This window comes from Solanum stenotomum, chromosome 6 (assembly GCF_019186545.1).
Source record: "Solanum stenotomum isolate F172 chromosome 6, ASM1918654v1, whole genome shotgun sequence".
NCBI classification, from domain to species: domain Eukaryota; kingdom Viridiplantae; phylum Streptophyta; class Magnoliopsida; order Solanales; family Solanaceae; genus Solanum; species Solanum stenotomum.
The window spans coordinates 57,672,824-57,688,625 of NC_064287.1; the positions used below are offsets into that span (position 1 = coordinate 57,672,824).

Genomic DNA, 15,802 nt, shown 5'->3' on the forward strand with positions numbered 1-15,802 from the left:
TTCTTAATCTAAGTACTTATAGATTTTTTTGTCATTTACATTATAAGTAGAATAACCATTGTTATCAATTTGTCACCAAATCTAATGTTTATTATTTATGATTATTATTTTAATATTACATGCATGTGCCCAATATTTTATATATGGTAGTTACAATAGCCCGTGACATGCAAGTGCCCAATATATTAATTTTATAGCAATTGGTTATATTTTTTAGGAAAAATACTCAAATATACCATCGAACTTTGAGAAAAAACTTATTTATGTCATCAGTTAAAAGTTTGGCTCATCTATGTCATTGTCATTTGAGAAAAGGTTCATCTATGCCATTATTCTTTCAACTCCAATTTTGCAGAACCATTTTTTACTTCAACAAGACCCCAAACAACTTTTAACACTTATCAATTAGGATTTTGGATCAAATGTACATTTTTGCTTTTTCTCTCTCAAGAACACATGAAGAACAAAAACTCTCAAATTTTCAACTTCTTTCAATTCTTCATTAAATCACCTCAAATTTCGGTCACATCATTAATTATATATATATAGAGAGGTAAAATTTTAAAATTATTTGTGGAGTTAAAAAAAATCCACCCATATTTAAAAAAATCCAAAAAAATGGAAATCGGTTCCAAAAATTTCAAAAATCTGTTTTAATTCGTGTTTTAGTTGTTGTTTTTGACACTACATATGTTCTCTAGTGTTTTTTGATTCTATGTTCAAAATTTCAAGTAATTTGGAGTTGTGGAGAAAATTCTACCATTAAAAGGATGTTGAAGTTTTGAAACTTTGAAGAAATTTAAAATGGATCTTGTTGAGTTAGGTTTAATTTGAGCTCAAAAGATACTGAGTTTTTTAATCATTTTAAAAAAGAATAACAAATTTCTATATTCAATAACAATTTAAATGGTTTAATCCGACAAACATACTTAATTTAGACCAACAAATTTCAAAAAACGTTTTTTGCTTAAACTTGTTGTCAAATTACATCACATAAATTGGTANATAAGAATATTGAGTAAATGAGAAACGAAAAATAAACAACTTACTACTTCTTGTTTAGTGTTTGGACTTTGGTGGTTGAAATCTAACAGCAAACACTTTTCTTCAATGATTTTCAAGTCCTCTAACACCCAAGCAGCTAGCTAGCGTACTGCAACTAACAAAGTAAAAGAAGGTATTTCTTGCAATTTCTTCTTTCATTTTATGAAAATCAAAGAGAAAAAATACTAACACGTGAGATCTAAGAGCTCGGAGTTCATAAACAAGGAAGAGATGAAGAAAGTTGATCACTCTGGTCTTCTCCCTAAAGATAATTGATGATTGATTGACTTTCAGCAGATGAGGGGTCGGTAGGAATTTACAAATTAAATAAATTATTAAATTTTATTTTAAATTTATAATATCTCGTGTTATTTTATCCTATATATGAATTACATATAGTACGAAATAATATAAAACTTTTTTTAAGAAAAACGAATAATCAAATTTGATCTTTTTTTTTTTTACTTTATTTCAAATAGTAGACTTTTCAATCATCTTTTGTTCAATCTAGTGCCCTAGAAATTTTTGGATTCCTTCAGATATGAGATTGAATGTCATACCTCTTATTTGTATTTTACTTTTCATTGGTGTTGTTGGGAAATCTGCACAAATGGAACTGCATACTTGGTCACGTGATGTTATGGAGGTCTCATTTCAGTATTCGTTTTGATCCATGTAGCTACTATAATAACAGTTGATGTTTTCACGATAGTAAGGTGCTCCCGAATATTTGAATACTCACCTACGACTTTGATTGTTATTACCTTTGCAGGAATTATGACATCATTCCTTGCGGCAACCACTGAAATATTACAGAATGATCTAAAAAGGGTCATAGCCAGTCAATTAGGCTCTATGATTTTGGCTTGCGGCATCTCTAACTATTTAGTTAGTGTTTTTCACTTAATGAATCACGCCTTTTTCAAAGCATTATTATTCCTGAGTGCAGGTTCGGTGATCATGCCTTGTTGGATGAGAAAGATACGTGAAAGATGTGATATTCTTGATAAGATAACAACAAAATGACATACCTAGTGAAATCCCACAAATGGGATATGTGAATGGTAGAATGTATGCAGATTTTGCCATTACCACGTAAAGGTAGAAAAGTTGTTTCCGAGAGATCCTCAGCTCAAGTGAAAAAGAAAGAGACAGTGAAGAAAAGATAGTAAGCAACAAGAAAATAAAACAAAGTGATAAGAATCAAGTTACCAAAATAAACAAGAAAATAATGCGGAAGCGAAATTATAAGGATTAAAAACAGAAATTGAAAGATATGTGAAATTCAAGAATAAAATTCCCAATTTCAAAATAAAGTGCTAAAAACCCTAATTGATCTTAGTATTCAAAATTAGCGAACTAAAACTAATTATGATACTAATAGAGTCAATTCAAGAACTTAGATCAACAGTGATCTAGACCCCTATTACGAAGAAATTAGAGACAACAATTAGTATAAGACTAATCACCTTCTTTAATTTACGAATAGAAACCAAAGATATCAAATTAAGAATTAATCTTACCTCTTAAAAAATCGTTCTTATAAGGTTGTAAGATAAATTCATAGTCACCACACACAAAGGTGTAAAGAAGAGAAATCTCTCAAATAATATTAATCATGTCTATTCAAAATAATAAAATCAACTTCTATATATAGGGAAAACCTATCCTAAATAGGATAGGATTTAAATCCTACATTTATGGAAACTTTAAACTAGGAAAACTTTAAACTAGGTAAACTTTAAACTATGAAACTTTAAACTAGGAAAATAGGAAAACTTTAAAATAAAGAAGTTTTTAAACTAGGAAACTTTGACTTATCCGTTTAGCTTTTTGGACTCTTTTATTGGGCTTTGTGTGGCCCAATCTTTTTTCTTTTGGGCTTGAATTTGGACACCTCTTTCGTGGTAAACATATTCTTAATTTTGTATTGTAACCCGCCAACTTTAGTACAAGCAGGGTAACATGGATGCTATCAAAAAGTCTATCAGAAGGGAGTAAAAACGACAATAAAATAGTGTTATAATCAATAAACACAATACTAGGACAGATTATTGAAACCAAGAATAAACAATGACATATATCAAAAACAAGAACTACAATAAAACAAGGCATAAGACATAAATATGCTATTTAGCTTGGTCTTAGCTCACATTTATGCCCTCCAACTTTGTCATCGAAGTTGTTAGTTGCTTCCTGCAAATCTACAAAAGGAACTCGTATCACTTATGGAAGTTGTTGTCTTGGAATACTTGCTTCCCATGGTGTGTGGAGTGCAACCATTAATAGTTTTCGTGGAGATTTGGAGGAGAAGAAGACTAGACTATTCAAGCTGCCTTTGGATAATTATTGTGTGTCTCTCCTTTTATCCCTCGCGGGAAAGTGACATATCCAACATTAGAAGTCTGGGACAAAACTTGGATTTTGTTTTACGAATATCGAATAAAAGATGAAACAATTTCTTAAACAGTATTTGATCCTAACAAAATTATAACATTTTTGTTTCAAACAAAGAGCTATTGTTTTGTCTATCAAGACCTTGCACATGATTAATATAGCTTAAGCCATTATGTACGATTATAGCAAACCAAATTAACTGATTTGCACATAATCGAGGACAAAATAATACTTATTTCATGTTGCCTATAGTGGCAAGACAATAAATCAAAATGAAACTTATACAAAAGAAACAAAATAGAAGCATTTGCAAGGATTGCTCAACTGTTGGAAGATGCATAAAATTGTTAAAGAATACAGCGCCAATAGAAGAATTCAAATTGAAATTTTCCACCGGAATGATGGGAAAGGCAAGGCACTAACAAGAATGCCCGACAAGATCACAGCGGAATAATACTCAAGTCTAACTTTTCCTTTCAATTTGAACCAAGAGAAGACAAACCAAATCAAGCAATACGAAGAATGGACAACAAGTATATCAACCAAACAAAAACAAGCAGTTAAGAATAAGTCAATCACACAAGACACAACGATTTACGTGGAGAACCTTTTGATGTGAAGAGTAAAAAACCACAGGACCAAAAGCTCCACTATAAACACCAAGAGTTACAAAATTGTTGTCCAAAATTGGCCACAAAACAAGCGCCAAACAACGAGCAACAACAAAACAAGATTGCACCAAAACTAGAGAATTAAAGGAAAACCTGGCAACAACAAAAGTGGAGTTTGGCACAGGTCAAAGGGGAAAGCAAGGAGGAATTCTACGCTCCTTTGTTACAGAATTAATGGTCAGAAACTTGCCTTACTTAATCTCTTTCGAGATAAAGGTTCTTACCCTTCTTTTTCCAGCTAGCTCTAGCCCTAGTTTCCTGAGGCGTTGGAAATCCAAATTTCACCCAAAAACGAGCTACTGTTCACTCCCCAAAATCAGAAGCTACAGACCTACAAATCCGATCTCCGCCGTTGAATTGCAAGAACCAGATGCTGAGAAATCCTACTTCAAATTTGAGCACGATCCAACGGTTAACGAAGCGGCAAACTCTGTCTGAAGCGGACTGCCTGAGCAGAAAATTTCCAGAAACAAAAACAGGATTTTTCTCTTTTTCTCTCAATCTCTAAAACGAAAACGAATCTCTCTTGATTTTTTTCTCTTGTGTTTCTGAAAATAAGACCAAATAAACCTTGTATATGCCACATAATATTGGATTTATGGGCTAAAGTGGGCTGGTCCTAATAAAACTTTTATTTATCCAAGGGAAAAAAAAGACAAGAGAAACTAATAATACTATTTCTTATTATAATGAGTTTCGAGTCATCTAGGTAGTTCACCAAATAAATGCAACTTCATAGATTACTAAGGAAACACTGCTATGGAGTAGCCATCAGAATCCATAACTTTCATTATAGTTCAAATATTTCTTGTTCCTTTTGGTGATCATACTATAAACAAAGTGCAAACTCAATGCCTATTAACTGTCTAAAACATACTAAGAAAAGATGTAAGCAACAAAACGCTGACTGTAAATCACATCAGGAAGAAGCAAGAAGCTTCCGGTATACATCTTCAACAAGACAATCTCCGATGTTTAAGTGCTTAGTAATGCATAACGTATTGACATAAGCATTCAAGCATGACCAGTCATGAAACTAAGCGATTACAGTTTGCATTATGATGGAATTTGACATGAAACTTTATTACTTGTTCTAAGGAAAAAAGTTGAATGGTACCTGATACCTGGTGGAAGGTAGCAGGTAACCAGTGGAATAGCCAAGGTGCGGTTCAGATGGGCCCAACCAAAAATGAATGGAGACGTTCAAGCAGGTTGTCTCTCAACAATATGATGATACTCTAAAAGGAAAGATCATGTTTCATACTAGACTATGCTTATTACCTCATGTAACATCATAAGGTGTTCAACAGGTAATGGACAGAAATTCCATCGTGCAAAGGTAACTTCAGCCATTTATTTTGCATTTTCATTCTTCAAAGAAGGTTGACACATGGATGAGGGAATAAACGGTATCAAAGAAATACGTTATCAGGTATTCCTAGAGGCTCAAAATTATTCCATGTTTTGAAAAGACTTTCACTAATGATTTTCTATGCATGAAAAGATCTATTGAAAACGATACACAACATGTGAAACAACCGGACACCCCATATCCACAGGTAGAGCAACGCATGTTTTCAAAGTTAACATTCTTTCTATATACAACTCAAAACTTAGTAAAATAAATTATTACAAAAGCCAAAAATAAATATTCATATGATTCAGGAAATATAAGTGGAATTAACAAACACCGAAGGAAGGTATGTACCATTTTCACATAGTTATCTCGGACTTATAAGCTCATCACTAGAGATATCATCCAAATTTGATGTTCCAACCTGAGCAACATTAGAACTGGCATCAACATCAGTGAAATCATTGATTAGCGGTAATAGCTCGTGAATAGGGAAGCTATTGTCTTCTTCAGGATAATCTGGAATGACAGGCTCTTGGAGATGAAGTGCATACTCCAAATTCCACAGCACATAGCTCATAGATGGCCTATCTACACCAGAAACAGCTAAGCATTTCATCGCCTTTCTTGGATATTCCAAAATCAGCAATTTTTGGAACAAAATTCTCATCAAGCAATATGTTTGAAGACTTAACATCACGATGTATAATTTTGCTAGTATGAAGGTAGTGGAGACCTCTGGCTGCCCCGATGCATATCTCCAGCCTCTGCTCCCAACTCAAAGTGGGTAGATGTGTCCCATACAAATGGCTCCTGAGGTTCCCATTCTCTAAATACTCAAAAATTAGAATCATCTCATTGTTATCATTACAGTATCCAATCAATGAAACCAGATTGGGTTGGCGGAACTGTGAAAGAATCTCAATTTTTGTTTGGAACTCTTCAATACCTTGTGAGGACTCACGCTTACAACTCTTCAGGGCCACCTTTGTTCCATCACGTAAAACACCCTTGTAAACCTTCCCAAATCCACCCTCTGCAATGAAAAACTTGTCATCAAAGTTGTTAGTTGCTTCTTGCAAAGCTGCAAAAGGAAGTTGCAAAGCTGCAAAAGGAACTGGATCACTTGTGGAAGTTGTTCCTTTCGAATGTTTGCTTCCCATGGTGTGCTAAATCATTAATACATAAAGGAATCCATGCCTTTGACCTACTCCTAAACAAAATCACAATAAGGTTTCAAGTTGATATCAAATACTTTAAAGAAAAAACATGATCTAGAACAATTGCGAAGCATCTAGATGTAAACAAAATAGAAACTTGAGGAACCTCTGATTTGCAGAAAACCAGAGACTGAAACTGTACAGTGGCGAAACTCAAAAGTCAAACACCTCATTCAAGCTTGGTGGGTGGGGGTAGTCAACACCAAATTGATTTATTGAAAACTTTATAATGCTTTTATATTGATACTAGATAATTTAAGGCCCGTGATACCGGCCCAATATAATGAAACGCCCGTTTACGGGCTTGATATTACAATATTATATATATTTATAAGGAAAAATTACTGAAATACGCATCTTATGTTTCTTTTATTTCCAATATCCTCTTCTATTTCTAAAAACCCCTAAAATCCCTTATTTCTTAATGTATCTGAGCCAGTATTTAATGTATTCGAGCTACATATTATGTATCCGATATATTTTATAATGTATCCGATCTAGTTTTTAATATATCCAAGCTACATATTATGTATCCGAGCTAGTTTTTAATGTATCCGAGCTACATATTATTTTTTTGAGACAAGGGTAACTTTGTATTCACACCAAAAAATTCATTATCCCAAAAAATGATGAATTGGAAACTTACATCCCACCCATGGGTATACTTTACAAGTTTCCTTTAAAATAAACTAAATCTACTATATCCCTTACAAGATTCTGTTTACACCAAAAAAACAAAAAGGCTTATACAATTCATTCTAATCTTCTGTAAGTTAGTCTTTTGTCCCTCAAAACTTCTTAAATTTCTTTCTTTCCAGAGGGTCCACCATAGCATGCAGGGATAGTTCTCCACCAGTGTTCCTTTCTTCCTCTGTTCCCAATACCTTTCCAGCTATTTAGTAGTTCCTTTGTTGTGCTAGGCATCACCCATTTAACTCCCAACAGAGCCAAAAACATGTTCCATAGGCTCACCGCTGCCTTACAATGAAGGAACAAATGGTCATTGACTTCTGTTTCCTGTTCACACATGACATATCTTGAACAAAATTGCCATCCCCTTTTCTGTAAAGCTTCATGTGTTAGACAAGCCTTTCTACAAAACAACCAACAAAAACAAGCTACATTTGGGGGGCATTTGGTCTTCCAGATTAACTTCCAAAGCCAAATGTCTACCATTGACTGCCTTGTGTTAAGATTCCAGTAACATGATTTCACTGTGAACACACCCTTGTTATGTAATTTCCATCTAGGTTTGTCAGGCCTCATAGATAAAGCAGGGTGTGAGTTTAGTACTCCCAATAGGTTAGCAACTTCCCCAATTTCCCAGTCATTTAGTGCTCTTCTAAAAATAAGGTCCCATCCTTGCTGACTCCAAGCTTGGGATACAGAGACATTCTTTTGCGTACTCAAAGTGTAAAGATGTGAAAAAGAGTTTCTAAGACTGTCTTCTCCAATCCACACCTCATTCCAGAAATCAGTTTTCAAACCATTTCCAACAGTGATTGACATGTTGTTGTTGAAATGAGGCCATAATCTTCTTATGGTTTTCTAGACACTACATCCAAAGGTTCCCGCAACCTCCTCAGTTGTCCAGTGATTGAGTAAGCCATACTTTCCGGCTATGAATCTTCTCCAAATGGCCCTCTCTTCTAAGGAGAACCTCCAAATCCATTTCTACAAGATAGAGGTGTTTTGTTTACTGAGGTTCTTCAGGTTGAGCCCCCCTTGTTGAGTGTTGAGAGTCAGTTCATCCCATTTCAGAAGGTTATAACCTCTCTTCTCCTTGTTTCCTTGCCATAGAAAGGCTCTCCTAACTCTATTGAGTTTTTTTTCAATGCTCTTTGGTATGGGAAAAAGGTTCATCATGTATGTAGGCATGCCATCAAGAACTGACTTGGTGAGAGTCAATCTGCCCCCTAAAGAGAGATATTGACTTTTCCACCTAGATAGTTTATTCTCGCACCTTTCCAACACCCCACTCCACACCTCTAATTCTTTGTTTTTAGCACCTAGTGGCAATCCCAAATATTTAGTTGGTAAAGATTCCACTTGGCAGCTCAGAATAACAACCAGATCTTGCAAATTCCAAACCTGGTTGATAGGAGAAATGTGACTTTTCAGCCAATTTACATGGAGACCTGAGATATCTTCAAAAATTGTTAGGATGGCTCTCAAATGCCTGATCTGACTTATCTCTGCTTCACAAAAAATTAAGGCATCATCTGCATAAAACAAATGAGACACTTCAAGATCTTCACCTCTACCTGTCTGAGCACTGAAACCTTTCACCCATCTATTAGCATTTGTTGTTCCGAGCATATGATTTAACCCTTCCATAGCTAATACGAACAAAAAAGGTGACATGGGATCCCCTTGCCTAAGACCCTAGTGGGATTGAAAGAAGCCTTCTATGTTGCCATTTATTATAAGGGAGAACTTCACACTGGAAATACAGAAACTGATCCATTTAATCCACCTACTACAAACCCATGTCTTTCAGAATTTTGAGGAGGAAATTCCAATTGACATGGTCATAAGACTTTTCAATATCCAATTTACATTGGATTCCAGGTTGCTTCTGTTTAACCCTTGAATCAACTAGTTCATTAGCCAACAAGGATGCATCAAGTATTTGTCTCCCTTTCAAGAATGCCATTTGGTGTTCATCTACTAGCTTCCCAATAACTGTTTTAAGCCTTTCAGTTATGAGTTTAGAGATGATTTTGTAACCCCCCCGATTAGGCTAATAGGTCTGAAATCCTTAAGCTCAACAACTCCAGGCTTCTTTGGGATCAATGCTACAAGGGTGGCATTGAAAGATTTTTCAAAGACTCCCCTCTGGTGGAAATTATGAATAGTCTGCATTAGGTCCTCCTTCAAGATCTCCCAGCATGCCTTGAAAAATTTCAAGGTGTAACCATCAGGATCAGGGGCTTTGTCTCCATCACACTGTTGGATAGTTTGCAACACTTCTGTTTCTGTAAATGGTCTCTGAAGCCATTCATTCTCCTCATTGGTGACTATAGGACAGCCTGTCAAATCAAAAGTAGGTCTCCATGGCTCATTCTCAGTGTAAAGATTGGAATAGAACTCTATCATAGCACTTTTGATTTCATCAGGTTCTTGCATCTCTTCCCCCCTTACAACCAGCCTATCAATTGTGTTGTACCTTCTGTGTGTTGTTGCTAATCTCTGAAAGAAACGGGTGTTCTTATCCCCTTCTTTTAGCCAAAGTGCTCTAGATTTTTGTCTCCATCTCTCTTCATCATGATTGGCCAGTACTTCAAGTTCGATCAGTATTGTTGCCCTAATCATCAACTTTTCTTCGGATAATTCTCTGTCTTCTTGTGCTCTGTCAAGAACTACCAGTTCTTCAAGTAGGTTATTTTTCCTGTTAGTCATTTCAGAAAACGTGTTCCTACTCCAATCTTTCAGTTTAAGCAATTTCAGTTTAGTACATAATTTATAATCAGGGCACCCTACAACTGTGAAGCCATTCCACCATTCCTGGACCAGTTCATTAAAACCCTCGACCTTAAGCCACCAATTTTCAAATTTAAAATAAGAATTCCTTTTTTCCCAGTCTCCGCACTCCAAAAGGATAGGGTTGTGGTCTGAGGTTACTCTGGGCATGATCCTTTGTCTGATATTCTTGAAGCTTTCCTCCCATTCCGTTGAGTATAAGAATATGTCTAGCCTTGCATTACTTTGATGGTTTAGTCCCCTAACCCAAGTGTATTTACCTCCGATTAGAATAGGGTCATGTAATTCAAGATCTTCAATCCATTTGGAGAAATCAGCCATAATGTTAGTTGTTCTAGAGCATCCCCTTCTTTCCAACATATGTCTGACTGTATTAAAATCTCCCCCTGTTACCCATAGCCCTTCGGACAGTCCCTTCATTGCAGCCATTTCCTCCCAACATTCGAGCTTTTCCTTCCTGGTATGAGGAGCATATACACCAGTAAAGGTCCAACAAAAAGAATCTTGCAGCGCTTCAAATTTATATGTGATTGAGAAGTTACCTTCCTCTACTTTTGAACCCTTCCACACCCTACTGTCCCACATTAAGAGGATACCCCCTTTGCTACCATCTGCTACCATAAAACCACACCTCATCCATCTACTTGGCCATAATTGGAATGCCACTCTTTCTACTCCCTTGTTTACCTTAGTTTCCTGTAAACATATCACGTCAGCCTTCCACTTCTGTAGGCAGGTCTTAACTAATTTTTTTGATGCCTCATTGTTAAGACCCCTAACATTCCATGTTAAGATCTTGACCTTCATTTAAAAGTTAAGCATAGATTCCTCCGAACTACATATTATGTATCCGATTTATGTTATAATGTATCCGAGCTACATATTATGTATCTGGTTTGTGTTACTTTTTAAGGGATTAATGTAATTACAAACTAAAGAGGGATATATTGTAATTTCATATTAAAACTATGTGATTCCTAAAATTTATCCTATTTATAGTTTAGGAAATTAGATCTTCTCTTGATGGTCAAATGAATCAGATTGCTAATTTGTTTGTTTCTCTCTACTATAAATTTGTGCCTCTACAGATGAATAAGAATGTATAATTTTGGTACCAAAACTTACAGATTCATTTATCAAGGTTCATCACAGGAGAGTCTACAATGAAGTAATAAGTTTGGAGGCACTATCTTGGGATATATTACGATTTACTGCTTTAATATATTCTAATTCCAAGATTGATATTGTATGAATGGTTGACACTTATAATGCTTAAGCTTTCTAAAGCTATGAAGGTTAAGTACTCAAGTCCCTCGACCTTAAGACTTCTTGCAGCAACTATGTGATGACTTGTGTTTATTCTTAAGAAACTTGCCATTTGAGATGCTATGTGAAGTGATTGTTGGAGCTCTTAGAGACATTTGGGGTTTGATTTGTATTTGACCCCGGGGATGTGATTCTTTGTTTAATAAATGGAAGATAACCAACTAGATGATGGACTAGTTTGGTATCTCAAAATTGACATTTTAATGACTATTATTTCTTGTGAGATTTTGCAAAATGAATTATATCCAATAATTTGAGTTGAAGGGTGTTTTGGTGCAAAAAGGTAATAGGGATAATAAAAGCATTGTCTTTTGAATTTATAGGTTCCTTTATTTTATCAGATACTCTTCGTCTTCTAATCCAATTGCATACCAACTCTCTTGGGAGATGATCTTTATTGAATGTTGTGATGACTAGCTTATCATAAAGTTGCTTAGATTTGGAAGTTGGATGAGAATTATAGTCTTAGTGATTATTATCTTCCTCCTAACCAACTTATTGTGGTTGTTGCGAACTTCAGTAGTTGTTGTTTATCATGATACTTGGCTATACCATAAAAGTGTACAATTTGTTATAGAAGCATTCAGCATACGTGGAATCATGAACTTTTGACTACTATTTCTTCTTATGCATGATTGTGTGTGTCTTTGTGCTTGAGGGAAGTATCAAAGTCTATAAATCGGGGGTGGCTTAGTTTCACTTGATGATATAATCAATGGTGGAATATGCATCTTTACTTTGGAAACATTGGTTATCTTAGTTCACTCCATGAATGTTGTTTTCTTTATAGCCAACTATATGTCATTTGTTTTGAGAATTTGTTCTTTATAGTTTACCACGACACTTGGGTATATCATAACTCATAAGAATGTTAAATTTGAGCTCAAGCTTGAGAACCCTTTTTTTAACCTTTCATATACAATGTTTTATAAGTGATGAACTTCATATTTATTCTTACTCCTTTCTTTGTTTTACAAGGTCTAAATTCGAGAATACATTTATTTTAAATATAGATCAAGGAGACACCTTTGATAACGAGGCTACCAAGTTGACATGAAGCGTATAGACTATAGAGTGCTTCAAGAGAGCATAGAAGCCTAGAGTCAAGTGTTGAAAAGCTGGAGGAAAAACACAGGAAACTATACCAAAAGTTTTTGTAACAATTGAAAAATAGTCTCTCAGAGTACTCAAAAGCACTTTTTTTTTCTAAAAAGTTGGCCAAATAACTCGACTCTTTAAAATAAACACTTTTAAATTCATAAAAATTTAGTCAAGCAATTCAATTCTCTCTAAAATAGAAGTTTTGACTTTCTAAAAGCTTGGTCAAACATGCTACACCCTCTTTCCCAATTTATAAGACTCAGAGCCTATTAGGCATTGTGGCTAAAAACAACTTATTTTTAGAAGCATTTTTTTAAAATGACTTTTTAGAGAAGTGCTTTCGAAAAAAAAACAATTTGTGTTTGACTAATTCATTTGAAAAGTGTTTTTCATAAGCAAATTACGTTTGACTAATCTTTTAAAAAGTGTTTTTAAGAGTCAAATTACAAAAAGGACAACTATTAATCTACTTCTAATATAAAAATTATTTTAAATGTCTATTATAATAAATTAATTAAATTTTTATTTTTAAAAATATAAATTTACAAGTTTAAATTTTCAATCAATATTATACCTTGTTTGGGAGACTGAAATCTTTAATTGTTATTTTTTTCTTTTTTTTAATCTTGTAAAAATATTGTTGTTACCATTTTTTTCTAATTCTACAAAATAGTACACAAAGTAATATATAATATATAAAATAATAATATATAAACGTAAAATAAATTATAAGATTTATTATATAAAAATAAAAAATAAAATTCTTAAATGAAATTTGACCAAATTTATGAAATATGTTAATTAATTAATAAGAAATATATACATATCTATGTATATATGAATAGAATATTTTAATCTTGAGAAAAATAATTTTTTGTTTCGCTTATGCTCTTTTAAAAAAACAAAATTTTTTAGCTCCTTTCCAATAGTAGAAAATTGCTTCTGCTTTCATTTAAAAACACTTTTACTGATTTGCCAAACACTTAATTTTTTAACAAATTTTTTTTTTCTCAAAATAAGTGTTTCTAGCCTCCCAACAACAATGTCAAACAGACTCTCAGTTTTATTGTTAGTCATTCAAAAAAAGGGAAAAATAACACATTTCTATATGTAATAACACTTTTAACTTGAAAAATGTATATTTTATTTATAGTCACACAAACATACTCCCTACGTCCAACAATAGTTGTTCATTATATTATTTTAGAATGTCCAACAATACTTGTTTACTCTATGAAATCAATGGATAATTTTACACTAGTTCCTAATTTACTCTTATCATTAATTATGATCATTTCTCTATTACATTTTTCAAGATATTGTATTTATTATATTCAGGGGAGGCTCTAAGGCTTGGCCAATGAGGACATTGCCTTATGCCTCAAAAAATTAAAGGCCCCAAATTTGTTTAAATTATTATTATTAATTTTATTATATATTAATATAATTTATATAAATAAAATTGTTATGGTATGTTTTTTATTATTATTTGTTTGAGAGTGTTTTTTACCAATAAGTTCATAAATTCTTATAATCTTTTCACTCATTATTTAATATATTTGTTTTAACTTCTAATTTTAAATTAGTATATCCTTTTTATATTGGAACTAAGTTATATATATTGATAACATAATCATTTTTTTTCAATCTTTTCTTAAACTACGTGAACACAAAAATATTCATGCACAAGTTTCCTTTTCGTTTTAATTTAATACTCACTCTGTCCCTAATTACTTGTTCATATTTCATTTTTTAGTCATCCCTAATTACTTGTCCATTTTGACAAATCAAGAAATGACAATTTTTTTTACCTATTATACCCTCAATTAATTACTTTGAAAAAAGATATAACTTCTTGAAAATATTAAGTTTTTAATTCATCCACTTCATAATTAATAGGGGTAAAATGTATACTCACTATGTCAATTATTGAATTCAAAAGTGGACAAGTAATTAAGAACAGAGGAAGTATATTATATGAAAATTTTATAATTTGTTTTAGATATTCATCAATGAGTGCTACTTAATGGAATGAATTATATCATTTAAATTGATTAGAAATTTGGATATTTTTGTTGCTATCCATGCTCAAAACTTCAACTATTAAGTTATGTATGTTCTTTTCTTTTTCTTATTTGTGATGATAGCCAAATTAAAATTTCAATTTGTGTTTTGAAGCTTAACATCGATAATCCATCACTTTTATTTTTTGTACTCTTCTTCATTTCTTTTTTTGTGTGAAATTTGATATTTTTTTGTCTTAAATGATTAATCTATTGTGTAGAAAATAGATTTTCTTGTTAGTGTATAAATTTTATAAAATAAATTTAAGGGCCTCTTAATATGATTTTGCCTTAGGCCACGAGATCTGTTGAGCCGTACTTGATTATATTCAAAGGGTGATATAATAAAATTATTCTTCTATTTATAATTTCTTAAGTAGAGTGCAAGTCAATAGTAGACAAATATTGTTGAACAGAGCTAGTACTTATTTTAGACCTACAAGTTTCAAAAGACATTTTTCTTCCTTAAACTTCATATCAAGTCAAATTAAATCACATAAATTGGGAGGGAGAGTTGGACCAAATCCAAAAACTGACCATCAAACTTATACAAAGCACAGAGATCTAAAAGAAAAAAACAGATTCAGATCTGTATAAGATGCAATTAGTTTATAGATTGAGTAAATGTGAGAAACGAAAATAAACAACTTACTACTTTTCGTTTAGAGTAAATCTAACAGCAAACATCTTTCTTCAATGATTTTTAAGTTCTCAAATACCCAAGCAGCAGCTAGCTAGCTAGCGTCCTGCAACTAACAGAGTAAAAAAGAAGGTAAATACTTGCAATTTCTTCTTTCATTTCATGAAAATCAGAGAGAAATTACTAACCCATAAGATCTAAGAGCGCAGAGTTCATACTAGTCTTCTTCTCCTTGAGATAATTGATGAATGGTTGTGTTCATTTTCCAGTGATTAAAAGGTAGACTGATTCATTGACTTTCTGAGGGGTCGTTAGGAATTAACAAATCAAAATTTTATACTTTGTTTGATTGAAACTTTATATTTATAATTAAATAAATCATAAATTTTATCCTAAATTTAATAATCGTGAATATTTCAGACAAATTTGAATTTCATAAGAGAAAGTTAATTCGAATATTATAATTTTGAAATGACTTGGACCGGAATCAAATTATCTTTTTG

General features: G+C 32.9%; 1 protein-coding gene across 1 annotated transcript; it reads right to left on the reverse strand.

The window, feature by feature from the left end:
* Positions 1 to 6,053: 6,053 nt before the first annotated feature.
* On the reverse strand, positions 6,054 to 15,534 carry LOC125868974 (receptor-like protein kinase HERK 1). Its single transcript, XM_049549530.1, has 3 exons — positions 15,488 to 15,534; positions 15,312 to 15,405; positions 6,054 to 6,679 (listed from the first exon to the last, which is right to left on the reverse strand). The coding sequence occupies exon 3, from the start codon at positions 6,627 to 6,629 to the stop codon at positions 6,054 to 6,056; it is 576 nt and encodes a 191-aa protein (XP_049405487.1). The 5' UTR covers positions 6,630 to 6,679; positions 15,312 to 15,405; positions 15,488 to 15,534.
* Between the last annotated feature and the right edge of the window lie 268 nt (positions 15,535 to 15,802).